This window comes from Lathamus discolor, chromosome Z (genome assembly GCF_037157495.1).
Source record: "Lathamus discolor isolate bLatDis1 chromosome Z, bLatDis1.hap1, whole genome shotgun sequence".
Taxonomy (NCBI): domain Eukaryota; kingdom Metazoa; phylum Chordata; class Aves; order Psittaciformes; family Psittacidae; genus Lathamus; species Lathamus discolor.
The window spans coordinates 109,629,305-109,656,688 of NC_088909.1; the positions used below are offsets into that span (position 1 = coordinate 109,629,305).

Below are 27,384 nucleotides of genomic sequence, written 5' to 3' on the forward strand. Positions count from 1 at the left end.
TTTGGTCTGGGAATTGAATCACCCAGTGCTACTGCTCAGGACTGCCTTTGGTTTTCTCACTGTTACCAAGAGCGTTTGAGTGCCATGGTGGATAGTACAGGGGGAAAGGGCTGAGAAAATCATTTAATTTTATATTAACAGCTTTGTGCCTGTGTGGGAGTGTTTTGGAGGCATAGCATACTTGCTTCAGAGAGCCTCTTTGTTTACATGAGGGTCCTTTGCAGAAAGAACTAATCTTCCCCATGTGCCTTAATAGAAAATTATCTTTGGCTCCAGTGAGGTTTCACATGGTTTTGTTTGTTTTCTTCTTCCTCCAGGCTTGGAAAAGGAAAATATGAGGATGGAGACAGCATCAACTTGAACGACATAGAGAAAGTCCTTCCAGTGTGGCAGGTAAGTGATGAGGACATCGTGCCTGTGGTGTGGTGGAGACCAGCAGCTCCCTGCCATACCTTTCCTTAGGAAACCCTCCCCAGAAATGGGAAGGCTGCTGGCCTGGATGTGCTGAGCTCTGGTCCTTTGGGGTTTGCGATTGAGAATGAAGCCTGTGGTGTCAGCAAGCCTTGCTGTGAACCTTAGTGCTGAGCAGCAGCAGTTACCATGTAGGCTTTGTTGGGAGGTGAAAAGTTGAGGGCAGTATACACACACACACACGTATATATATACACACACATATATAAATGTATATATGTACACAGGGCTCATTTATTTTAGGAAAGGAGATTCTGAAAAGCACCAGCCCTCCTGGCAGCTGCAAAATAAATTGCTGCCAGGAAGCCAGAAGTGGCGGTGTGCTGACCCAGATGTTTCCTCTGTGGGGTGTGCATATGTTTATTTGCAGTGCTCATCCACTCATATGTTTTCTCCAGCCTCTTCCTTCTTCACATCTCTCTTTACATCCCAGCTTTGGTAGTTCTGGCTAAATGACTTTTGATACTCAGTGTTGGGGAATGGCAGGGTGAGACCCTCAGTTAAAAAGTCCGGTTGAATAGGTCAGTATGTCAGCATCACGTAATTTTCCAGTTTCCAGAGGCCTTAAAGGAGCTGGGTGCCCTGGGCTGGGCAAGTTTCTGAGTGTTTCTGCTCTAGTGTCCTCTTTGCCTTCAGAGGGGAGGACAAGGACATCTCGTGCTGTGGTAGCGTTACCCTTTTCAGTGCTGAGCAAAGAGATCACCAGGCTTCTTGTTTGTGCATCATGTGAGGAAGAGCTTTGGCCATTCTGCAAACCATGTGATGATCTGCCTCACTGTTTCTTTTGGGTGAGCTAGCTGGCACTAAATACTTGAACCAGTGGAGAAGTGCTGCTGACTTTGGCAGGGAGGAGCACTGCCTGCAGCTGCTTTCTGCTCAGTCTCTTCTATGCTTGGTATGTCTGGAGTTTAGGTCACAGGGAGAAAACATTAAGTTCAACTGATACAGAACCCAGTAATTCTGCAAAATAAGGTTATTTTCCATGGGAAATAATTGGAAATAAGGAATCAAACCATCTTTGGTGCTTGGAGCTGTCTTTCTTCTCTAGGGTTTAACTTATTTTCTAATCAACAGCTATTAAATAAGCCAGGTCCTCCTGGTCTGCTTGTCATCTCATCCTGTCCTAACACCTGGTTGAGTCCCACCGACTCCAGTGGATTAATTCCAATATATACCTTAATACCTAGCTTAATTGTTAGTGTGACATCTCTAAGCTGGAAGTGGGAATGATGGATTTGGTGTTCTCTTTGTGCCTCTGGGCAGACTCATGCAATGCTGCTTTATTTTGGAGATGTACTTACCAAGGCACATACAGTCATGTGTGTGTTGTGGGAATCAGAGGCTGGGTAGTTCTGGGTGAGGATTTATCTTGTGCAGTGTTGACAAGTGAAATACTTGCAGACAGCTGGTTTAATCCTGACATGTCATTGTTAACCGGATTTGAACGTGACCAGGCAGTGCCACTGTGATTTTGCTGGTCTTTATCTCTTGTTTTAAAGGGCTCTGTGGGGCACAATGCATGAGGGCATAAGGGAAAATATTTATATGAGACTATGGAAGAAAAATCCTTCACCTTCCATGGGGCTTTTCCACACTGCAGTTATGTTCATGTCATATCCTGAAGAAGGTGCTTTTCAGTTTGGAGATACATAAACTCTTGTTCTTGTATGTGTTTAAGAGTTCATGGGCTGCTTACAGCAGCTGTGCGTGGATGAAGGGGCTGGTCTGGTCATGGATGGGGCTTGGAGCAAGCTGCTCTAGTGGAAGGTGTCCCTGTCCATGGCAGGGGGTTGAGCTTAAGGTCCCTTCCAACCCAAACCATTCCATGATTCTGTGGTACTCCAGCACAGCTGGGCTGGTCAGAGCATCCTCCAGCATGGCTGAGATGGAAAAATGTTTTGCTGCTGAGTGTGCTTCAGCAGCTTTAGCAAGCAAGTTTGAGAGAGGTCTTACTGCAGGCTGCTTTGGAAATTTGGGTTCTTTTGATAGCCATGGAACATGAATTTAGAATTAGTGTCCAGCATACAGCTAGGTCTGTATGTGAATATATACAGTGGTATACAGTGACTATATATATACACAGTGAAACACAGTGACACCACTAATGGGTTAAGCAGAATATTCTGAATATCTGGATGTTAATACAGATCCATGAGTTTTACTGCTGGAATCTATCAATAGCATTTCAACAAAAGATTGCAAGGAACGCCTGTGACTATTTGGCAGTTAGAAGGTGAAAAAATAACCAAAACCCAAGACAGCCTCCCCCCAGACCCTCTTTCTTCATAGCTGTCTGAGGGAACAGGGCTTGTCGCCAGCCTTTTGTTTTGAAACTGGAGAATTCGTGCATCCCGGGGATGCTGTTGGCCGGCTCTCAGCACGGCAAGCTCTGCCATCTCGTGGACATGCACGGGGAAGCGAACCTGGCTCCGCTCCGCACTGGGCGCAATTCCTTCAGGACAACTGGTGTTTGAAGCTTCCTCCAGCCCCATCTTTTCAAAGCCGCTGTGGGGTGCTTGTTTCTACCGGTAAATAGGCTTTGTTTTGAAAGCTCCGTGGCTGGGAGCTAGTGAAGTCAGTGCTTTGGCTCAGCTCATGAGCCGTAACCTCTTCATCTCTGCTTACCCATAGGAGTCTGCAGTTGGCTTTGGGCACTGATTCACCTGAGTGCTGCCAAAAAGTTACTTTGGAAGAAAATAATCTTTTGAAGATAAGTGTTCCCCATTCATAATATCTGGTTTTTGATGGATGCCAGGGAGGATCAGTTGTCTGCTGTATTTCAAAGGCACAGCTCAGATGCAGAGCCAGCCTTCATCATCCTCCTCATTTTCACCTCAGCTGGTTTGTGGAGGAGACCATGTAATCATCTTGGCATCATGGAGACATCACTGCAAGGGCTGAGTCAGTGCATTTTGCTTTTACTCCCTTTGGCAGATGCTTGGAAAGGCTTTCCGGCTTGGATATGTCGCTGCCAAATGCCCTGGTCATAGATACGGTCTTCAGACTGGAAGCCTTTGGCAAGCCCTACACTTAAGACAGAAAACAACCCAAGGGGTCAGGTCCTACAAGATATCCCTCATCCTCCCTGTGAAGCTGCTGTAGCTCACAAAGGATAGAGGAGTCTGCCTGTCATGGGGACATGCTGTGAATGCTGCTAGACACGATCAGAGAGTTTTGGGACACATCCCAAGTGGTTTCTGGACTGGCTTCTTGCAGGTTTTAGCTTTCAGTTTGCTGGAGTCGTGCCTTCAAGATGGGCCTGCACAGTGTGGCTGTGCCTTTGCTAGCCAGCAGCTCCTTGTCTTGTGTTTTAGGAGGTAGAAATCATGTGGCACTTTGAAAAGGTGAGCTGGGCTTAACTGGTGCTATAGGATAAGCTTGGGAGACAGCACTGGTATTATTTGTTTTGGCGTCTTAATTGCCTTGCAGCTCCTCTCCTTCCATTGTTTCCTGAATGATTTTTGACCCTTTTTGTCATATGCTTATGCAGAGTTACAATAAACTGCTTGTTTTTCTTCTGGCTACAGTTGTCACCCAGCTTCCTTGTTGGATGAGAAACAAGGGAACAGCTCCTTAGGCAGAGTCTGTAAGTGGCTCATGTTCCTCTTAGCACCACTCTTTTCCTGACTTTGTCCCAACAGGCTTAGCAGTGGTGGGACTCTTGGCTGTGCTGGAATCCCACCTGAATTTAGGCACCTAATGGGTGTTTCTGCCCACTCTCCTTGGGACTTCTCCTCATTGATGAGTATTTTCAAGTCAGACCTTAACAATTCAGTGCAGAGATGGTGTGAGTAGGGGTGGGACCTGTGCATGGGCTAGTCACTTGGGGTTCCTGCCATAGGAGAGGCAATAGGCACATTAGGGCATTATCTTAGGGCATACACGTTATCTCAGTGTAGAGGTCTAGAGAAGGCTGGATGATTTCTGTGTGAGGATACCCATGCCTTTCCCTGTTAGCCCTGCAAGGAGCTCAGAGGGGCCAGCTCACACACATGGATTTGTTCAGATAGTAGGTTCCTGAAGGGATATGAAGCCAACCCAGGTGTCCATGGGGAGAAGGGGGTGAAAAGGGTGGATCATGGCAAGCATCTCCTCTGCTGTCACTCTGCATGTGAGGGAGGAGGTCAGTGTCCAGCACTGATATGAGGGCTTCCTTCTAGACTAGACTGCTGACCCCTCCAGGGTGGTGGTGGCAATGGGACAGGTCTCTCTGGAGCTTAGGGATGACTCTTTGGTGGGCTGGTGTTATTTATTTGTTATCACCATACAGAGTCTTCATCCTGTCCACATCCTCTCAAGCCTGCTCTTTCTGCACTATATGTCTGGGTAGTTCTCATTTCATCCAGCTTGTTGGGCAGCCCAGATCCCTCCTCTTTCAGAGCTGTGGCTACAGCAACCTGACTCTCTCTGAGTAGGCTGTTCAGCACTGTTGGAACTGGGTTGGGCTCATCTCCCTGTCTGGCATCCCATCCTACTGGGAGTGACCTGGTGGTGCACCCCATGTGCTGTCTGTTCCTCCTGCCACTCACCAGGTCTAGCCCTAACATCCTTTTTGTGTCCAGCAAACGCTTATGAACAAGCTGGGGTTGCTCCCTAGGTGCCCCAGACTGGGGGGATTTCTTGTCCCTGCCCAAATCCTGCTGGACTGCATCCAGAGCGTGTAGGCATGTCATTGCTTTCAGAGAAGGTTTCTAGTCTAAGAAGCCAGCTTCCCATATCCCAAGGGTCTTTCCAATACAGTAACTGCTAAAACCACAGTGGAAAGTCCCTGTCAACGGGCCAGGGTTTACTTGAGTATAGGTCACAATGTATTGGGAGTCAGTTCTGCACTGCTGAGTGTAAAGCTTTTGTTTTGCTGTGACTTACAGTAAGATACGGTCTTTCTCTGGCCTGTTTTTTGTTGTATTTAACCCAACTGACAACAACCATCTCCTTGGGCTAAAAGGGCAGACTGCCATGGTCATCTGTAATGCCTTCAGCATCACTCCTATGTTAGAGTTAAGGCCACCCCTGACCAAGGAAGAAGGATGAGACCATTGCAATTCCAAAAGCACTGTAGAGGAAAGGTCTGGACCATGGCTGGCGTATGTCCCATGCAGGTCACCAGCTTGAAGGTTCTTGCAAGGTACATGCCTGGCCTCTGGCAGGGCTCCTGCAGTTGTAGCGAGCCCTGAACCACATTATAAACCCTATGGATTTATTGGACATGCAGAAAAGGAGATGTCTTCCAGTGGGCTTTTCAGATTATGGTTGTCTTCTATATCATATGACAGATTTATTCACTGCACAAAGAAACATATGGGAAATGGCTGAGAGCTTTTGTGTTTCCCTCATTGTTACTGTTGTCATTATTTTCATTATTATTGTTACTGTTCAGAGCTGGTTTCTGAGTGTAACAACTGAGATAGACTCTCCCTTCTGAAGACTGGTTTTATTTTTTCTGGCTGCCACCCAGTTCAAGCAGACTTAGCAATCACAGAAAGGTTTGGGTTGGAAGAGATCTTCAAAGCTCATCTACTCCAACTCCCCCCTGCAATGAGCAGGGACATCTTCAACAGCATCAGGTTGGCCAGAACCACATCCAGCCTGGAATGTCTCCAGGGGTGGTGCATCCACCACCTCTCTGGGCAGCCAGGTACTGTACCAGTATTTTACACTCTCCCATTGTAAAGGATTTTTTCTTCACATCCAGCCTGAATTTCCCTTCTTTTAGTTTAAAACCGTCACCTCTCATCTTATCACAACAGGCCCTGCTAAAAAGTCTCTCACCATCTTTCTTATAGGCCCCTTCTAAGTATTGAAAGGCCCCAATAAGGTCTCCCCTTCAGGAGCCTTCTCTTGTCCAGGCTGCCCCAGCCCAGCTCTCTCAGCCTGGCTCCAGAGCAGAGCTGCTCCAGCCCTCGCAGCATCTCCATGGCCTCCTCTGGCCTCGCTCCAGCAGCTCCACGTCCCTCTTGTGCTGCTGCCCCAGAGCTGGATCAGGGCTGCAGGGGGGGTCTCCCCAGAGCGCAGCAGAGGGGCAGGATCCCCTCCCTGAGCTGCTGCTCACGCTCTGGGGCCCAGCCCAGCACACGGGGGGGTTCTGGGCTCAAGCACACACTGAAGCCGGGTCGTGCCCCCCCGTCCATCCACCAGAACCCCTAAGTCCTTCTCCTCAGCGCTACTCTCCATCCGTCCATCCCCCAGCCTGTGGTGTTACCAGGGGTTGCCTGACCCGGGGGGGTGGACTCTGTGCTTTGCTCCGTTGAACCTCATGGTCTTTGCATGTTTCCATCTCTGCAGCCTGTCCAGGTTCCGCTGATGGCATCCTGTCCTTCAGGTGTCTCAACTGCACCACTAAGCTTGGTGTCATCACACTTGTGACAGTGCACTCAACCCCACTGTGTTCCTGATGAAGATACTAAACAGTACTGGTCCCAGTATAGACCTCTGAGGGGCACCAGTCGTCACTGGTGTGCATGCAGACATTGAGCCATTGACCACTACCTTCTGGATGTGATCATCCAGCCAAGCCCTCCTCCACCCATCAGTCCACCCATCAAATCCATATCTCTCAAGTTTAGAGAGAAAGATGTTGTGGGGGCCTTTGTTAAAGGCTTTACAGAAGGTCAGATAGACAACATCCATAGCTCTTCCTTTGTCCTCTGATGTAGTAACTCTATCATGGAAGGCCCTTATTTTGGTCAGGCAGGACCTGCCCTTGGAGAAGCCATGCTGGTTGTCTTAAATCACTTCCCTGTCCTCCATGTGCCTTAGCATGGCTCCTGGAAGGATCTGTTCCATGATCTTCCCAGGCACACAGGTGACCTGACAGGTTGGTAGCTCCCAGGGTCCTTTCTACCCTGCATTTCATCAGGACCCACGGACTTAACGTGTGTTCAGGTTCCTCAGATGGTCACAAACCTCATCATAGAATCAGATCCTCTCAGTGTTGGCTCATCATCCATGGGGATGCCTTCCCAAGCAGAGATGCTCATGGCAGGGGGGTTGTAACTGAATGATCTTAAGGTCTTTTCCAACCTAAACTATCCTATGGTTCTATGATTCTGTGCTTGTTTATTGTGGTTCCTGTGGCTGGTACCTGTCAGCTGGGCACGGCTGGGGCAGGCTGGCCTGATGTGGTGGTCCTGTAACGAGCTCCTGCCAGGATGGGAGGCACTGGGGTGAGAGATGCGGGCTTGGGATGTGCTGGGAGGGTGGGGTGGGAAGGGCAGGGGCGGCCGCTCTGAAGCGTCCGGGTGTTGGTGGCCGAGGGGACAGCGCTGGTGGCAGCGGGGAGCCCTGCAGCACTAGAGGGCACTGCGGCCCCGCAGCACGGCCCCGGAGCCCCGCTCTGTGCAGCCGGAACCGGAGGCTGCTCGCAAAGGCTTTTTCCAAGAGCAGAGGTGGAGTCTCGCATTGTCCTGCAGCAGGTCATGCTGCTCCCCATGGGCTGCGGCCGCCTCGGGATCAGCGTGCGTGGCCAGCCCGGTGGACCCAAGTTTGCAGAGGGGGAAGGTGTTTCTCTGCACCCGGGACTGTGTGTGATTATCATTGTGCATTGTTGTGAGCTTCAAAGCAGTTGGAGGCACTGAGCAGTGCAGCTGGAGGTGTCTGAACTCCCCTGTTGTTGCCTTGTCCAAGCACCACAGCCCTAAGGGGAGCTGGTGCCTCAGGGTTAGACGTGCCCCACAGCCCAGGTCTCCTTTGCTTGCCTTGCAGCACCTTCCTGACTCCTCTTGGAAATCCCACTTTTGCAAATGTAATCCTCAACTCTGCATATTTCCTATGGGATGATCTGGCAGGGCTCAGTCCGAAGTGATGCGCTTCACACCAGGGAGCTGTGCCGGATGTGCTGAGGGGTCCTCCCTTTCTCCAGAAGGTGCTGCTGCCCCATGACATGTAGGATGTTCCTCTGAACAGCCACATTTCCGTTTGTCCCTCTGTCCCTTTCCCCCATCTATTCTATTTTCCCCACACCACTTTGAAGGATATGTCAGCCTCAGCAGGAGGGAGATGGAGACCGTGGTGGTGACTACTGCTGGACCACTTCTGTGCCCTAGATCGCAGATGGGGTTTGTGTTCACAGTTAGAGACCAGAAGGAGAGGAGAGATCGGGAGAACTGGGTGGGTCAGTCCATTCTTAAGGAGGATGTTGAAGAAATATCCTGTGGTTTGCTTTTAAGGAGTTCACAGGCTTAGATCTGAGAAGTGGAGTTTTAACTGATTTGGGTATGGGGACTTGTACTGGGGAGTAAATAGCAACTCAACAGGCATTTGAGTTGGAAGGATTGGAGCTTGATGGTCTTAAGGTCCTTCCCAACCCTAACTATTCTATGATTTGAGGCTCAGAAATCTCCTCATATTTTGCTCTGGCTAGAACACATCAGAGAACAACACAGGCTCTTCTCAGCCTTACAATTGACTTTCCTTTCAAAAAGGTTTGCTTTTGTGCAGCTATATAACATCCAAAGCAAGCCTGGAATGTTTCATTTTGGTTCTTTCCCAGTGCTTTCTATAGACAGTAGCACACTCCCTCCCAAAATTTTAACTTCTGAATAGTGTTACATCTCATTCCCCCTTGTTTTCCCAGAGGATTCATTACAAGTATGAGAGGGCTTTTGCTGCACTCCCTTGAATTTGCTGAATATTTTCCTGAAATTGGTTGTGGAATAGTGAATAAGTTAAAAAAAAAAAAAAAGTTATTAGAAGTAACAAAGAAAAGAAAAATCCGTATTTCTAAAGATCCTGAATAAAAACTCAATGTCTGTCTGGTCAGGCAGCTATTTCTGCTGGCTTGGTTATTTCCACATCGTAATCCTCTTCCCCCTTCCCTGTGAAAGACCTGAATTTTTAATAAAATCGAGGGAAGGAAGGAATTTTCTCTTAAAGAAAAAAAGCAGATATACCAGAGGACCAGGGCACAGAGACGTGAGTATGTCCCCGTTGGCACAGGGGCCTGCAGAGCCTAGAAACACATTACTCTCTAAAAATCCTGCTAATGGGGGATGTCCTTGTCCCTCGTCTGACAAAATATGAGGTTAATGTTTCCTGTTGCATTTAACAATTTCTTCTTAAACAGAAGATGCCTCCCTCCCCCTTTTCTGCTGCCTTTCCTCTCATGTTATGGAAATAGAAACTCATACAATAAGTGAGACCAGAAGTTCTTAAAAAGCGAATTTCGTGCCTGGAGGCAGCAGGTAAGCGAATCCTGTCCAGCCTGGGGAGATGTGTATATAGCTATGGGTGTAAATATAGGTATTTGGTGGCAGCGTTAAGTGTTTATTGCAATCCAGGGTGGTTTGGTCAAAGATTGTCCTTTAAGTGGGAAATTTATTGCTTCACAAGACACCTGGATATCTCTTCTGCAGGGAAAATAAAGACTGTTTATAAAGGGAATTAAATGATGTCCTCGCTTGCAGTAGCAGCCCAAGTCCTGTAACACAGAAGCTCTTCCTAGTCCCACATCCATATTATCCTTCATTTTATGATTTTGAAACTATCCTTGGGGTTTATTTGGGGTTTGGAAGATAACTCCATAAACTTCTCCGCTGGCTCTAAAAATGGCAAGTGCTTGGCTGTACTCTTGGTCAGTGAAAGAAAACTCTGTGCCATTCCCAAAATGCCTTTGCTGGATGGTGAGATTGAAGGATTTCATCAGGGCTAATAGAAATAGTGAGAGGAGCGTGGTATCCATGCCTTCGGCCACACGATGCTACACCGGTGTCCATGCGTCCCCGGGCTTTTCTACTGTGCCCTTCACCTGCTGGTACCACTGTGGAGAAACTCCTCATTGTTGGCTTGCTTTCTATTATTTTGTTTAATTCCTGTAATGTATGAGCAGAGAAACCACTGGAGAATGATAAAGCTTCATTTCTTCCTGCTTTTGTGACCCACTTGATTATTTCGTTTCTCATTGTATATTCTTTTGAGGCGCCTTGTCCGAACGGAAGGGAAATATGTATGCTTATAGGAGGCAGTTTGTTTCCCTTTGGCTGGGCAAAATAAGCAGGTATTGCCTAAGATACAGATTGCTTCTGCTTGCTGGTCCTGGGGAGGGAGCTGTTGAGACTTACTCCGTCACATGCCTGAGAGCAGTATAATTTCATAAAGCTGGTGGGCTCCGTATGCCTTCATTTGGACATCCTTCCTCTTGGGGCTATGAATAAATACAACATAAAAATGTGTGTTCCTCAAGTTCTGGTTGCTGCATGTTTTCTAGATGACAATGAAAAGGTTTTGGGGTTGCTAGTTTCATGGGCATGGTTTGAAGCAGCAGCAGGAGAGATCATAGGATAGTTAAGAGTTGGAAAGGACCTTAAGATCACCCAGTTCCAACCCCCCTGCCATGGGCAGGGACACCTCACACTAAACCGTGTCACCCAAGGCTCTGTCCAACCTGGCCTTGAACACTGCCAGGGATGGAGCACTCACAACCTCCCTGGGCAACTCACTCCAGTGCCTCACCACCCTAACAGGAAAGAATTTCCTCCTTATATCCAATCTAAACTTCCCCTGTTTAAGTTTTAGCCCGTTACCCCTTGTCCTGTCACTACAGTCCCTAATGAAGGGTCCATCCCTGTTGTTTTACGATTGCTTTGCAGTGGTAGTCCGGACCAAGGCCAGTTTTTAACATTCAGGTGAGAAGCACAAATTCTCATTTGTTGCAATTTAAAAGAAAACCCGAGTCCGGGATAATCTCCACATTTCCTGCTTGGTGGTGCCAACAGGTCCCACTGCTGCTGCTGCACCTGCTGGGCAAGCCACAGCATGATGGTGGTGGCTGATCTGCTCCAGCCATTGGGCTTGTGGTCAATGACAGCTTGGTCTTCCAAAAGCGTTGGGCTAGAGTGGGCTTTTTTAAAGCTGTCTTGTCATTTGGGTTGTTCCCATCCACACCACTATGTCTGTGGAGCTTGTTGTCCTGTAGCTAGGACCTCTGGTGTAGGCAGTGCTGGGAGATACCAAGGATGGAGGAGCTTCAGGGTTGCCTGTGGCTGAACAACCAACTCAAATTTAATCAGGGGGCTAGGCACATCGTGGTTGAACTTGCAGTTGCAACCAGTGTGCTAAAAAATCACCTTGCATGCAGACTTTGATCTGGAAACCCAGTGACACCTTTTGATACCTGGATTGTTGCAGTAGAGTTTCAGCTTGTGCTCTCTTTTGTTTTTGCTGCAAACCACCCCTGAGTGCCTTAAGGCTTCGGGAGCTGGCGCAGTCCCTGTTCTCCCTATGGCATCACTACCCAGCACCAACAGTGTCCTGGCAAAACGGGTCACCACCCCTATAGGCAGAAAGGTGAGAGGTTGAACTCATACTGAAACGGTTATTTCAGCCAGAAAGAGCAAAGGGTGTAAAAAATAATATACCGTGACCGTTAGGGTGCGATCCTGCCATCACAGTATCGTTTTGCTCATTTTTTATCTTTATTTTTCATGGTTGGCTTAACAATTGAAAGGCTGCGCTGCGCTTCGGTTTTTCCAGTCTGCTGCATCGTGTGACCCCGGTGACTCCGAGTTAAGCCTCATTATATAATGGCGGGGTGTTTTTTTGGAAAACCTCCATTTAATCCTTTTGGAGCAGAATTTGCAAAGGGGGGTGTGGGGTGTGTTGTTTTGTTTTGTATCGTATCGTCTTGTTTCCCCTCCTCTCCCCACTGCCTACCTCTTCCCCGCGGGCACGCTGGAGACATCAGGATGGGAGCAGGGTCCTTTCTTCCTTTCTTGGGTTTTTATTTTTTTTTTTTTCAGAGAAAGGAAAAAAAAAAAGGAAAAAAACCCAAGGTTTATTTTCATTTGCTTGGGTTACAGCGCCTTTCCCCGCCGTCGGGGGGAAGGACTACGTGATATGCAGCAGGTATTTTGTGAATGGAGCACAACCCTGTGACTCCCTGTCGCTCGGCCGAAGGGGGAGGCAGGGGAAGGAGAAAGAAAAAAATAAGAACTAAAAAACCACCACCCAGTGACTCCATCTGACTCGTTTTGGCTGGAAAACTTTTTCAGCGCCGTGGTTCTTAAGCCAGGAGGAAGCTTTCTTCTGGCCCAAGAACAATAAAGGGGTCAGCAGCCTGATCCTCCCTCCTACACCCTCTTCCTTCCATTGTGAGGGGTCTGTGCAAATATCCAAGGCTGCTTCTGCTGGGGCCTGAGGGACCTGAGCTGCACATGTGACATTAAAGAGAGACTCTGCGAACTCAGTAATGCTGAGCTGCAAAAGGGAAAAAAAAGGAAGAAAACACAAAATGAAGTCTCCGAGGTGCTCTGTTTCTGGTGTAGCATCGCACATGGAGAAGGTACCGGTGAGAGGTTTTCATGGTAAGGGAAATCTGTCCCCTGACCATGCATAGGAGCTCCTCCACAATGCCACAGCCGCATCTTCCACAGTGCCTGCTCGACAAGTGGCCAAATCCCCACAGAGAGCAGATGAACCCTCGTGTCTCACCAGCCCTTAACCTTCGTTTCTCTGGTTGTCCAAGATGGGGAATTTCTGCTGCTCTCCTGTGTGCTGGTGGTGTCTGGTCTCCAGTGAGGATGGGGTTGAAGGAGGCACAGCCGTTTGCCATGTTGTGCTTGCTCCAGGGATTGAACACCATCTGGCAGCACCCGGGTTCTCAAGCTGGCACCTTTAATGATGTGCCTGCTGCTCCTCAAACGCATATCACAGACCATGCAGTTCTGACACAGCAGTCCCTGGACAAAAAGGTCTTCGGAGAAGTGCTGTGGTGATGTGACCCACAGCAGTGTGCCCACCAGTCCTGTCCATCATTAAGGCAGCCTGCATCTCTCTGTTGGGGATGGTTGTAGACGATCAGAGGGCTGCTGTGGTTTCTATGAATCCAGAGCAGTCACAGAGCATGCAGACCATGCTAGGTTCTGCCACCACGAATGATGACACCTTTTTCAGGTGGCATTTGATACCTGCTGGGCTAGATACCACCTGCCTTCCCACAGGAGGATGTGGGACCTGTGGCCTTCTATGAGAAGGCAATTCAATGCCGTAAGCCATATCATGCACTGAAGACCTGATTCATTTGCCAGAGGGAGACTGGATGATGCACATCAGCTTGTAGGAACCCACCTCTTTCTATTTTCTCCCTTTCTTTTTTTACACAACAACCAGCTAACAGCAAGTGTGACCTCCTCTCGCTGTGTTCCAGCCTGTTGGACCTTGGCACCAAGCAGTCGCATGAATCATGATGGTGATTCTGCCGTAAGGCAGTTCCTGTCGTTATTATCTCCTCACTGTGTCGATAACACTGTGGTGGCGATGGTCAGGATTTCCTCGCACTACAGAGCTTTCCTGAAGATCAGCTCTGCGAGCGGCGGAGGAAGTAGCCGTTACGAGATTGCTCCTGGCTGCTCAGAACTGGGTGGCCAACTTCAAACGTACGTGCGACCTGACATGATCTGAAGAACACGGCGGCGGCTCCTCTTTCCTCTCATCCGCTTTGTCAGTGCAGGCGGGTGGGAGCTCCTCTTCTGCAGATGAAGAAGCAAGACCAAACCTGGTTATGGAAGTCTGGCAATGGAGATGGGGACGTTGTCTCATGTCTTGCCTGCTGTCCCAAGGGCATGGTAGGAGCACTCATGGCCAGGGAGAACTTCATAGTCTCGCATCCACGCCTCTTGCAGTGCCACAGTGTTGGGACTACAAATGTGGTGCTGTAGTTGAAAGGAAAACTGGTGTAAATGCTTATGCAAACAGATTTGTTATTTAAACTCATTTACGAATGCCCTTGTTTGAAGGTAAAAAGCAGGCAAGCTGCAAGTTCTTTTAGCCTTGGTATTATACCCTTTTCTACTGGAGCATCTAGCTCTAGGATTTCAGTGGTGTTTCCAAGCAGCATAGCTATTCAGGTAATAAATTATAATTACATGGGCTATGTTGACCTTGGTGGAGGGCAGGTGGAGTGTGACTGGCTTTCAAATACAGCTCATTTGCTGCTCTTCCTCATCTAGAAGAAGAAATAGTGCCCACCTCCCCAAGGCCAGCAAGCCACAAAAATATATCACAATTAGCTCCAAGAGGAGCTAATTAGAGCATTAGAGGTGGAGCTCGTTGACTACTGACCATCCTGCTGTTCCTGTCTGCAGTGGAAGCAGGGTGCCTTGTTTGGCTTCGTACTTTCCACATCACTTCATGATGTGATTTGCATACAAAACAGGCTTTGAATGTATTTTGCCAGTCCTCAGCTTCTGAGAGCTGGTTCAGGAGGGGCAAGACTGTTGGCCCTACACTTCCTCTAGGAGGTCTATGGTAGCTTTTCTGACATGAGATTGGATCATAACAGAAGGTGTTTTGGCAGTGCAGAAGTCTTTCTGCGTGCAAAAACTGATGATCTAGTGGTCATCTACAGTGGTTTTCAGTTTGGATGGAGTACTCCAGGCATCTTTCACAGGTGCTTTTCCAAAGATAGGTGATTATTTAGTGCTATTGCTATGGGTAACACAGGTAGATAAGATGATCATGCCCTGGTGGGAAGGACTTGACTTCAGACTTGACTTCACGTTTGAGTTCAGGACCATATGATTATGCAGCTGAGGATGGTTAGAAGTGAATTAGATGGGGATGGGTAAAGGATAGGAGTGGGACTTGGTGATGTTCCATTAAGCCCCTATCAAGTCTGGGCAAGTTGCTTCTCCTTTGTGAGAGCAATCTTATTGCTAGAGAAATCAGCAGCAAATCTTCATCTTCTGCGTCCATGTTTCTAATCTTCTGCTCATCTGTTTTGTCTGTAAATTCCAAGCCTTGCCTGTGTTGCTTGTTTGCAGTGGTTGCCTCTCTCTGCCAAGAGGGCTTTCACTATGCCAGACCTGCACATGGTGCCCATAGCCACCAAGGCCATAGCATTGATAAATGCAATTTAAGTAAAGTGAAAAAGCTGATATGAAAGGGCATGGAAGGCAAAAAAACAGTTGCGCAGGTGACCTTTAGAAGCTGTTTGGCCTCTTGGAGTATTCTCTGTTGAGTGCTGCACTTGCTATGGAGGAGAGCATGGTGGTTTCATGGATTTTGTGTTGCCACATGTCTCTCCTTCCCCTGTGTGTCCACCAAAAGGCTTTTCAGATCTCAGCATGTGCAGAGAGCCACATCCAGGGTCAAGGTGCAAGGAGGCTCCTGCCCTGTGAGGTGAGGACTGTGGTGTCCGGGGCTGTAGGAGTCTCTCTGGGTTAGGAGCTGTGTACAGTAGGAGCAGTCATCAGCCTCATCTTACGTGCGCCTCGTCTCACTGGTTAGGATCGTTTCCCCCATGGAAACCATCAAGAATTTCCGTTATTTCCTTTCCTGAGGCTTTGTTTGGGTGGGGATTTCTGGAAGGTATTTCACAGGCAGGTATAATTAAAGAAAGACATGCTTTGCCTGGAGGCTAGACAAGGTTTCTTTAAAGCCAAGCTTTTAGTGTGGTGGCAAAACAGAAACTGTTTGTTGCCTGGTCTGGTGGAGGGGAGGTTGGGGAAAGGGGGGAGCTAATCAGCTGGGAATCATCCCAGTTAAACGCTGCACACCAGGGTTAAGGCCCTTATCCAGAAAATCCTTGAAATATGTGCTTAATTTTAAGTCCCCCTGACTTCAATCTGTTTACTCTTGTGCTTAACTTTAAGCATGTGCCTAAGTGCTCGTCTGGCTGAAGGCCAAGGCAAATAGTAGACTTAGGAGCAGATTCACATAAAGTAAATGCTTTACTGGACTGAAGTCCCATGGGACAGCGGATGTTATAGCAGGTCTGGGATGATGGAAGGGGGTAGTGCTATGTATTCTAGCCCTGTCAGGTTATTCAGCATTGGGAACCATGGACCTGGGGTTGTGCTTGCCTTATGGGGAGCATCCTCATAGTGCAGTGTCTAAATGGGTACCTTAATTTCAGTGTCTATATTTCACTGTTCTGAAGGCACCAGCCTCACCTTTAGCCTTGTGTATACCACAAGCGCAGTCTGGGGAAAAAACATGCAATTTTTTCCTCTGAATTTGGAGAGAGGAACATTTTATTGAAGAAACATAGCCATGCTTTTATCATCGTAAAATGATGATGATACAACATCAGAAGAGGAAGGAGAGCATGACCTGACTAATAAATCTTCATAGGAATTTGTGCGGCTGCATTAACACTTACAACAAAAAGGATTCCTGTATTAGCACAAGCTTTTATAATGGTTTTATCTTCTTCTTTCCTGTTCCAAGCTAATTCCTGAAAGCCTTCTTTTAATCCCCCTTTTGCTCATCCAGCCTGGACTTCTTAGAATTGCAAAGGCATTTTTATTCTTTATTTTCAACCTATGAATGACAGCACTTAAAGCTAATAACTGGAGCCGTGGCAGGCACGAAAATGGAAAGCGACCATCGGAAAACAAGGTCTGTGTTTTCTGAAAACACCACTACCAGGGGTTAAGGGAAATCTGCAGCTGGAACAAATACAGTGCTCATCTAACTTCCTCAATAACTCTGCTGGAGGAGCGGGCAGTTGCCAGACGAAGGAAGCGTGGTTAGCCATGGAGTCTTTGAATGCTGCTCCGTTTCCCCCTCAAACCCATGGAATTTATATTAACCTCCAGCTTTTCCTAGCTGGTGGGAATTTGTGTTAATTTTTTCTTAACACGAGGAAGAGCCTTGCTCTTGTTGCTTGGGTTTAGCGGAGGAGACGGTTCTGCTCCTCACACGGCGTTCTTGCTGGCAAAAGGCCATGGATGTTAAATGAATAGTTTTTGGCAGTGATAACAAGAGAAAGGCTGAGGCTGCCAAGCACAGAGACACAGGCATCTGATGACTTGGTTTTGGGAAGGGCAGGCTTGAGCCATCCCAGCTTGCTGGGTTGTCTCTGATTCCAGCAGAGATGCAAGCGGGAGGAAGAAGCACACATGCCTTTAGCATCTTGTACATGCGAGTAACTATATACAGTGTGCAAAGAGCAGTGTGTCAGTGAGGATGTCTAAAACTGCTTTTGGTGAGGTATTTGGCTACCTTATGTAAGGCTACCTAATTTAGGTAGAGCCGTAGGAGGGCTACCCAGGTGAACATGGAGCATACCATGGAAGACCTCGTTCTGACCAGGTGGCTTCAGAGCCACCTTAGAATCATGGACTCAGCTGGGTTGATTCCAACTGGGCTGATTCAATCATCAAGTGCAACCATTCCCCAGCACTGCAAAGGCCACCACTGACCCATGGCACTGAGGCCTCGTCTCCACGGTGTGTGAGCACTTGCAGGGCCGGTGCCTGCAGCCCTGCCCTGGGCAGCCTGTTCCAATGCTGAGCACCCTCTGGGGCAGGAATTGTTCCTCAGCTCCATCTAAACCTGCCCTGGTGCAGCTTGAGGCCGGTTCCTCTTGTCCTGTCACTTGTTGCTTGGGAAAAGAGACCACGCAGCTCTTGTCTCCATCCTCAAAGGCCCTGAAGGCATAGCATCTGTGGGATGCTTATGGCTGCAGTAGTGATGGTGGCAGGCAGGTGTTCTGGGTAGAGAAGGTTGTTGATTGAATGGACATGGAGGATGTGCTGGTTGCCAGAATTCCCATCTTTGGTAGCAAGTGGTTTGGTGACCGCTTCCAAGTTGCTCATCATGCGGTGCATCTGTGGTTTTCCTGTCATGCCTCTTTCTGCTCGTTGGCCACACGACTCTCAATGGCTGCTATCTCAGACCTTTCCCAGCTTCTGGAGCTGAGCCCATCACATGGACACAATCAAGCAGGGCACCAAGGAAAGTAGGAAGCAGCTGAAAAACCCTATCCTAGAGGGGCAGCATGGCCTGAGACATCCCAGTAAGCAAGGTCTTTGGTGCCAGTTGTGTGGCATATGGAAATATCCAGGAGCTGGGTTGGTTTGTTGAGTTTTGGCTCTGATTCTTATGGAATCATAGAATCATTTAGGTTAGAAAAATCCTTTAAGATCATCAAGTCCGACCGTTAACCCAGCACTGCCAAGTCCACCACTAAACTATGTCCCAGAGCATCACATCTATATGTCTTTTAAACACTTCCAGGAATGGTGACTCCACCACTTTGCTGTGCAGCCTGTTCCAATGCTTGACAACCCTTCCAGTGATTAATTTTTTCCTCATAAGAATTCTAAATCTAATCTTCTTTGTCCCTGCTTGGTTCTGATGAATACGTGAAGGTGCATTCCTCTGGCCAATGTGAAATGAATTGAAGGGGCTTCACCCAGCTCCTGGCAGTCATCACAAAAGCAGTCATAACTCATGCTTTCACTGGCAGGAAAGCTGATATTTAAATGATGCCAGTGCCTTTGGAGTTGTCATGGTTGAGATTTACAAGACACAGGAGAGCATATATGGCAATTTTTCTGCCTGTTCTGCAGCAGCTTTAGATAAAAACCAAGTTTTTCAGGATTATTTTTTGGTGGAAATGACAGATCTTTTTCCAAAAGTCACATTTGGAGACTGCTGTAAGGGAGCTACAAGCATGCTTTCCTTACTTGTCCTTGTTTTACTGTTCAAAGTATTCCATGGCTCCCAGAGGTCTGCAGAGCATCAGTGTAATTAATATATGATGTGATATGATTGATACTCTGTGGCAAGTGCACATGTTTTCTGTGCTTGTCCCTGCATTAAAACCCATTACAGCAGGAGAAATCTTAGTCCTCGATGCATAAAAGGAAAATCCTGGGAGGGAGCAGATGGACACTCAAGCAGCAGTTTCTTCCACCCAGGCACAAACTGCCAGTAACCTGGCAAGGAGAAAGTCAAGCCCTTGTGCTGCACAGCCCACACTCCTGCAAAGGAATGGGACTTGTCAAAGGGAAGAATGAGGCTTTTATAGGATTAAACTGGTGTTTGCACATTGGGGTATTTTTCAGACTGGGGTGGCTGCAACATGGGATCCTCACTTGCTCTTTTTGGGCTGAGCTAGACTAAGCAGAGAGTTCAGAAAGGAGAGAAAACATCCCTTTGTGGTATAGTCCTGGGGAAAGAGTGTTGGCTGTGTCTTCAGCCAACTACAAGCAGGAATGGCTGTTGTGTGAATATATTTCCAGCACAATATGAGGAGCTTGGAGGCAGAAAGGACAGTGATACACTGCACAGCTTGCTTTAGCCATGAAGGTCTACAGGAAGGGTCTGCTACTGGACCAAGAGAGGCTGTCACCACCTATTAAAGCTGATGGCAAAATCCCCTTTTACTTTGGTGGTGTAGTGTATTGATCACAGTGATATGGATCATGGCAAAAAATGCTCGTTGACTTATTAAGTGCTGCCTGCGATCTGAGGATATTGCAAAACATCATGCACTTAGAAGGCCTCCAATGGGAAGTGCCAAGGGCTGAGCAGTGACGAAGTTCTCCAAGAGCCTTTGGATCTACCCACGCTGAAGGGAAAGAGAAAGCCACATCTTATTTCTAGTGTTGTGAAGTTACCACTCCGTAAATAAGAGGTCTCATCACTGTTGAACTGTCTCAACTCCAGGGAGCTTGCATGAGCTGGAGCAGCTATGGGCTGAGTCTGCGGTCCACCCAAGAGAAGAGAATCTGTGGGGACCTGGCTCTGGGGGATGGCACAAATTATAGAACCATAGAATGCTTTGTGTTGGAAGGGACCTTAAAGCTCATCCAGTTCCAAGCCCCTGCCACGGGCAGGGACCCCTTCCACTGGAGCAGCTTGCTCCAAGCCCCTGTGTCCAACCTGGCCTTGAGCACTGCCAGGGATGGGGCAGCCACAGCTTCTCTGGGCACCCTGTGCCAGCGCCTCAGCACCCTCACAGGGAAGAATTCTTCCTTATATCTAAGCTAAATCTAATCCTAAAAGTCCCTTCCAAACCCAAACCATTCTGTGATTCTATGATTCTATGAACATGCAGCAAAAGCTCTTCAGAGCAGCACAGCCCTTTCTCAGGATGAGCTTAGGCCACAAACCAAATACCAGGTGTGGTGCCTCCTGGTCGCAAGTAACGTGGGAGGTGTTTATTCCAAATATTAGCTGAAAAAGGCTCCCTTTTCTAAGGAAAAGCAAACACAGGTCACCAAAGCTATTTATTTTAATGATTCTTAACTGTTCTGATTTGAGGACTGCAAGCAGTGGTGTGGCTGTATCTATATTTACTGGATAAATGTATTTATTTATGGATGGGATGCTTTACTGCTGACAGTAAGGTTTGTTTTTAAGCCTGACCGGGGTAAAGGAAATACATACAAATAAGCAATAAACCTAAACAACACTAAAATAACATCAGTTAAAACAATTAGAGTTACTTCCACTCACAAAGTATTGTTCCCATTTTGCTATAACATGGGAAAAAACTCCGTTTCCTAAGTCAGCTTGTAACTGATTTTGGATTTGCGGATCCTTGTAACAAAAGGGGATTTCTTTTGTCTGTTATTTATACTCTTCCTATGGCACCGTGTGTCCGTGTCGGTGTGTCTGGAGCACCCTGTTTCAATGTGCAGTGTGCTTCCAGCCTGTCCCCATCTTGGTGGCTTAGATGGGGCTTGGTGGCACCAGTTGGGCTCTTCTTCCGGCCCATCCTGGTTGCATTGATTGTGTGTGTGTGTGTTTGCAGAGGCAGTTCCTCCTTAGGAGACTTTGTCCTGGATTTTAAAGTTTTATTATCTCTGAATTATGCATAATTCAGGAGCTTAGGGGCCGGGAGTTAAAAATAGACCCCGGAAAACTCTCTGTCAGTAATCAGCAGAGCACTGAGGAAGGTTCAGGGTATGTTTCACTTGGGATCCTTTGCCTAATTATTCTAAAGCTTTAATTGCATTTGCATCCTTCACCCCACACAGGGAGTTTCACACTGGGTTGTTCTGCCATTCTGTGTGTCTTTTGTTTCATCCCAGAGTTGGATGCAGAGGGATGAGGTGGGATAACTTAGCTGCCACCAAGTATTTAATGCCTTCTTAAATGCTATTTTACCTCTGTCTGGGTGTCCACTGTCTGCTGGGAGCTGATAACAAATGCCAAGGGAAGGCAGTGGGAAGATAAGGATCTAAATGATACTTCTTCAGGTCTGGGATTGCAAGCATAGAGTCATTAAAACACCCATCATTTCGTGACAGGAGCTACATCCATAGACCAGTATTAATGTTCAGCAAGTGGGAATCCAGTAGGTTGCATCCTTAGAGGAAAGCCCTATAGAGAATAGTGTCAGTGATTTTAATGGTAGCTAAAGAGTGGTGTTCAGCCGTGACAGTCCTATTGCTCCTCTGTTCCACCCCTCTTCTTTTATAAGAAGTCTCCTTCGAGGTGCTCTTCACCGAGACATGCCTGCTGCAGCTACATGCTCAGCCTTTGCTGGTGATGTATGATTTATGGTGTGCTCCTCAAAGATGCAGTTAATCAGGAAATCCTCCAAACCGGGACATCTCCCAAGAAACAACTTCCTATGCCTCCTCTTCGAGGCATGTTGCACCATGCCGTGATTCATCTGGCAAGCACGTCCTACTGTCAAGGTCTCACGGAGCATCCCTTCTCCACCACGGGACTTACCGGACCAGTGATGGCAAAGCCAGGGGAGTTTTGCTCCTTTTCCAGCTCCTGCGTTGCTGGAAGCTAAGTCCTATTTGCCAACCCTGTAGTTTAATTTAGCCTTAGCTCCAATGGTTGAAGTTGAAGAAAGAGTCCTTGGAGTTTGCCAGGCTTTGTGCGTGTTGTGTTGTGGGTGAGGAGAGATGGGAGAGCCACAACAGTGAAGTGCTGTAAGGATTTACCTGCCTTTTATCTTGGGTGAGGAGTATTTTGTAAAATTGTTGCACTTTCCTATTCCATTGATGTTGAGCACCGACTGATTCCTTTTTCAAAAGCAGCTATTATTACAAGCACCTTCCAGGAAAAAAATGAATAGCTTGCAATTTGAGGGAACAGATTTATCACTTAGATTCTAACAGAAAGAGGAAATAATTTCCAAGCAGCTTCCTGACATCGTTTTGTCTTCTTCCACGGCTTCCAAAGCAGGTCAAGGCTTTGGTTTGTGCCTCTCCTTTCAAGAGGTAAAGAATTCCCCTTGTGTAAGAGAGGAGAGTGGCCAGCGGACCATTGGGAGTTCCTGGAAGGGGAAGCGGCAACAGCAAGTGGCCTCCAAGGAGATGGCTCTGCTGGAAGTTCCCACAGGACTTATATGTGTTGATAAATGCTGGCCTTGGGTGGTGGTGGTGATACCAGTGGGGAGGTAGCAGCTCCTTTGCCGTGTTTTTGATGTGCAGTGGGATGGGTATGCTGAGCATTGGCACATTCAACCCCATACGCACCACACATGCAGGACCTGCACAATAGAAGTTAAATATAGCTGCAGGTCTGTGCTGTCCCAGGCTTTCCTGGCACGGATAATCCATCCTGTAGGCAGATGAAAGCCTTATCTCGGGGTACTGGAGGTCACTGGGTTGGTTTCTGTGGATCATTTCTGGAACCACAATATATTTATTTCTTTTAAGGTTCTTCTGTTGTTCCCTCTGCGCAGGCAGATGGGGCATCCTCAGGGCTGCACTCAACCAGCCCCACCTCACCCCATCCACCTCCCTGGAAGGTAAATCCCACCCTGAACTTTGTGTGCAATAAAGGCGAGTGAAACTCCCAGTGCCTACCGAAGGCCTAATAACCTGTTTGTTCAGTTCAGGCCTTCTGCAACCATTTGCTCAAGATAAGCAAGGGCGGAGATGTTTCTTAAGGGCACAAAAGGCTCTTGAGATAAAGCTCATGCGGACTGATCCTGTGATATGGCCTGATCATTTCTTTTCTTTCTCTTGTCAACCCAGCATTGGGGTATTTTCCATCGGTCCAGTGGCTTTTCTCAACCTTTCATTCACTCACAAGGTTTCAGTGTTGCTGTTTCCTCTTCAAGCATCTTTGTCTGCTTGACCATTGTGTGCTGGAAGCGTTTCTATGGGGAACGTCTGTGGAGGAGGCTGACTGAGTGGGTATGAGTGAAGATCACTTTCTGCATGGGGCATGTCTGTGGAGGAGGCTGAATGAGTGGGTATGAGTGAAGACAGTCACTTTGTGGAATGAGGTTTCACATCTCAAAGTCAGGCTGCATTAGGCATAAGATCATGGGGATGAAGCAATGGACCCCAACCTTTCACAGCCCCTAGAGTCTTTGTGAAATACCCATGAATTTGGCCACCCCAGGCAACAATTGCACTTGAGAAGTGCAGAAGTGGAGAAGAAGGAGGGCACAGGTTGGTCCCAAATAGGACCATCCCTTTTGTAAGGCAGTTTTTATCAGATGCTGAAGGAGTCCCTGGGGTTTGCTATCTGAAGGTGGTCACAGAAGGAGCAGCAGCAGAAGAGCCCCTGCCTCGTTTCTGCTTATCTGTTAGTGATTTGCCATGTGATTTACTATCACCAGTGAAAGAAGCAAATCTGTTGCCTTCCTACAGCTTCTTCAGTTGATGCTGCTGCAGAGGAGGCCAGAGAAAAGGGATAGTAAAGCTCCTGCTCATAGCAGGCTGGTCCTGCTCTTCTTCCTTGTGTCCCTCCCAGGCCAGTACCCCGTGGGTTACTGAGCTGAGATGTGGGGTGGGGTGGCTCAGGAGAGGGATGTTGCTGGCCAGAGGCAGGTATCAGTGAAGGGAGAGGCAGAGGCTTTTAGGTTGCTGCATATTGCCAACAAGATCTTGAAAGCTTTTCACTTGTTCTTTCATTAAACTTTGATGTAAATGGGTCTGGGACAGCCCAGAAAGCTGCCGGCTTTCCAGATTCCCACAGGCAGATGGAGGGGGTTGAGGTTGGACAGACACCTTTGTTAGGAAGGTAAAGTGCAGAAGAGTGCACTTAGGCATCAGACCCACTCCCCTCTGCCATCTTGTCCGCAGCAATTCCAGTAGATGACACATTTCCCTTGGTTGGCCATATGATAGTGACCTAAGCTTGCCGCTCATCACATTCCTTCTTCTCCAAGAGCTGCTTTTCCCAAAACATCTGAAAATGAATCTGCACATCACAACATATTTGATCTCTAGGGGGCTGCCCAGAGAGCAGACCAGTCCTGAACGCCCCTTGTTTTCCAGAGCAATCAGCCTTTCCTGTTAGAGCGTGCATGTTTATGATTTTAACTTGACTTACACGTACACGCATTAGAGGTCCCATGGGCTTCTCAGGTTCTCCTCCAAGCTTCCCACTGTGTAAACCGCAGTGTTTAGCTCCAAAACTGAAAATTACCTCTATTAGCAATCCGTCCTCAGACCATGGGCTCCTTGTTCTTCCCTTTTCCCATACCCCTTGCTTCCAGAACCAGCAGCACTGAGATGTTGATTTGCCATGTTCTTCCCCAGCCGCCTGTGAATAAATAGCAAACTAAAACCTATGTAGGGGAGACACCAAATGTGATTTGGCTGCCCACCGAGAAGTTGCAAACCTGCCTATGAAAACCAAGAGCACCTGGGCTTGATGGTATCCTCAGGCCCAAGCAGGAGCAAAACCCATCCCTCTTGTGTAGGTCTTCTTGTAGACCCGCTGTGGAGCATAGCATAGTCTTGTGCCTTGAAAGACGTTTCCCTTTGCCTCTGTTGAGGGATTTCAGCATCATAAAGCATTTGTCCACTGAAAAATGGACGAGCTGCATTTCAGATCCATGTTGTCCTTATTGAAGGCACTTCATTGCTGTCCTGCATGACCCACGGTGGGGAGCAGCCTCCACATGAACCCAAGAGCCAAGTCATCGCGCCTCGGGGCTCTGGCCTGTCACCATCCACCCATCACCCTCTGTCTTCTCCAGCCACTCCACCCTTCTTGCAAGCTGCTGATATTTCCTTTTACATCAGCTTGCTGCACAAAAAGAGTCGACTTCTCTCCCTTCCAAATTTAGCTCTGTTTAGGCACCAAAATAGACAAGAGTAGGGATTGGTGACGGGCTTTTTCCAAAACATTGTCTCATGACGGGGACTGAGGAAGGGAACTGCTCAGCTGGAGAAGGGAGATGCTTGATTTTCTTAACGGGGACACAAAGTGCTCCGCTGCTTAGGCACAGGCAGTGTCTAAGAGTTCTCCTTGGATTAGGAGCCTTATTCCCATGTAATTAATGCATCTGTCACCCCAGTGCTGTCTGCATGTCAGGACATGCAGCAATGCACCACCATATATATGGTTTCTAGTTGGAAAGAGCAGCTCCTGAGACTCAAATGAAGGCTCCACATTGAGGAAGTCAGTGCTTTAGGTCCTTGTGTTCTGCAGAGATAGTTTCATTTTCCAGGGTAATTGTATTTGCATATGTCTGCAGTGCAGCTTAAATTCTTAAAAATACCCCAAGCTTTAGCCTGCTGTGGTAGTACAGCATTTGGAAACAGCCTTCCTGAGCATTGTACTGTGTTTAACCTGATTGCCTAAACTAGCTCGGCTGCTGTGATTGGGCTGTGTGTGTCTGCTCCCTCCCTTCCTTTTCTCATTTGGTTTGATAACCATTGGCCACTTTCAAGTAAATTGTCAGAGGAACACAGATCTTGGAGATATTAAGCTCCTCCTATGCATTCAGTGAAAGTAAGGGACAAGGAAGACTCAAACCACAGTCCTTCGGTGATGGAGAACGCTCAGTGTGATTCTAAGCTATTAGACATCAAAGATGCCATACAGAGTGAACCACGAGTTGTTTGGGTGCAGGAGAACCGAGTCAGACCTGGTGAGACCTTAACTAGTTGAGAACCCAGCCACCAGAGAGCAGGTTGCCAGCTTTCCCGACTCCCAAACTAACTCTTACTCAAAGATGGGCTTTGTTTGAGCAGTGAGATGAGATGTAGGGAACATGAGGAGAGCTCCTTCTGCTGCTGGGTGCAGGGACGTGAGCAGAGGATAACAGACCAATGCATATCACTGAGCACATCCTTGCTGGGTGAGCAGATCTGCAAGAAAGCTAAGGCAACTTCGTGTTGCAATGGCCCCTGTATCTTTGCTATGAAGGATTATGTAGGATGATGTGGCTGGTGTGGCACCTCTGGGTGTTAGGTAGTTTTAGTGGGAGAAGGATATTTGGCCACTGAGAGTGGGTGCTACTCTTGAACATGCTTTCTGACGTCTGTGCTAGACTGTATGATCATGGTGCATCTGTTTTTCTCCGGAAGAGTTAAAAGTGGAGAAGAAAGTTAGAAGAGAAACTGCCTTCTCAAGAAGAACACTTCAAGACTATGTCCAAAGCAAGGTTCAAGTCATAGAATCCCAGAATGGTTTGGGTTGGAAGGGACCTTAAAGCTTATCCAGCTCCAACCCCTGCCACAGGCAGGGACCCCTTCCACTGGAGCAGCTTGCTCCAAGCCCCTGTGTCCAACCTGGCCTTGAGCACTGCCAGGGATGGGGCAGCCACAGCTTCTCTGGGTACATGGGGACGTGCAACCCAGCACCAGGACTTACCCAAGGGCTTGGCGAGTTCTGCATTGCTTGAAGTCTGAAAGAGGGAACATCTCCAAAGTGGAAGGCTCCAGCTGCTGTGGGAGCTGTAGGGTCACTGCAGGTTCTCCAGGCTCTGTGTAGATGGCCAGCATGGATGGTCACAATAAACCCTGTTGGTCTTGAACTCAGGGATGCTTCCTGTGGTCTGCAAGCCTAAATTCATTACCACCCCCAGCAACTCCTCCATTAGATCTTGAACCAGAGCAACTAAAAATGTTATTATCTCACTAACCGCTACTAAAATTAACAGTCATTTTGAAGCCTCTTCGGTGTGTTATGTTGTCATGCCAATGTGACAAAGCTGCTGCTCAATGTGTTCCCACCCAGGGAACCTTGCCTTGCCCTTGCCCAGGCTGCTCCCTCGTGGCCCTTCATGTGTGGTGATTCACCAGCAGCAGCTGGAGCTCCGAAGCTAAGATAGATTGGGATGGAAATAAAAGGAGAGACTTTTACAGGGCTTTTATTGCCAGCCGGGAGAGTACAAAGCTGCATAAATAAAATTCATTATGGTTATGACAGCTCTGTGGTCCCTGGAAAATAAATAATACTTTGCACTTGCACAGTGCCTTTCATCCAGGAACCTCAGAGCTCTTTGCTGACATTAATGAAGCCTCACAA

At 47.8% G+C, this 27,384-nt stretch overlaps 1 protein-coding gene across 4 annotated transcripts in view; it reads left to right on the plus strand.

The window, feature by feature from the left end:
- Positions 1–27,384, plus strand: part of CTIF (cap binding complex dependent translation initiation factor) — a 154,396-nt gene that overhangs the window by 56,497 nt on the left and 70,515 nt on the right. For all 4 annotated transcript variants that reach the window (XM_065662903.1, XM_065662905.1, XM_065662906.1 and 1 more), the window contains exon 6: positions 318–393. In XM_065662903.1, the coding sequence (XP_065518975.1) occupies positions 318–393 (76 nt within the window). The remainder of the gene's footprint in view (positions 1–317; positions 394–27,384) is intronic.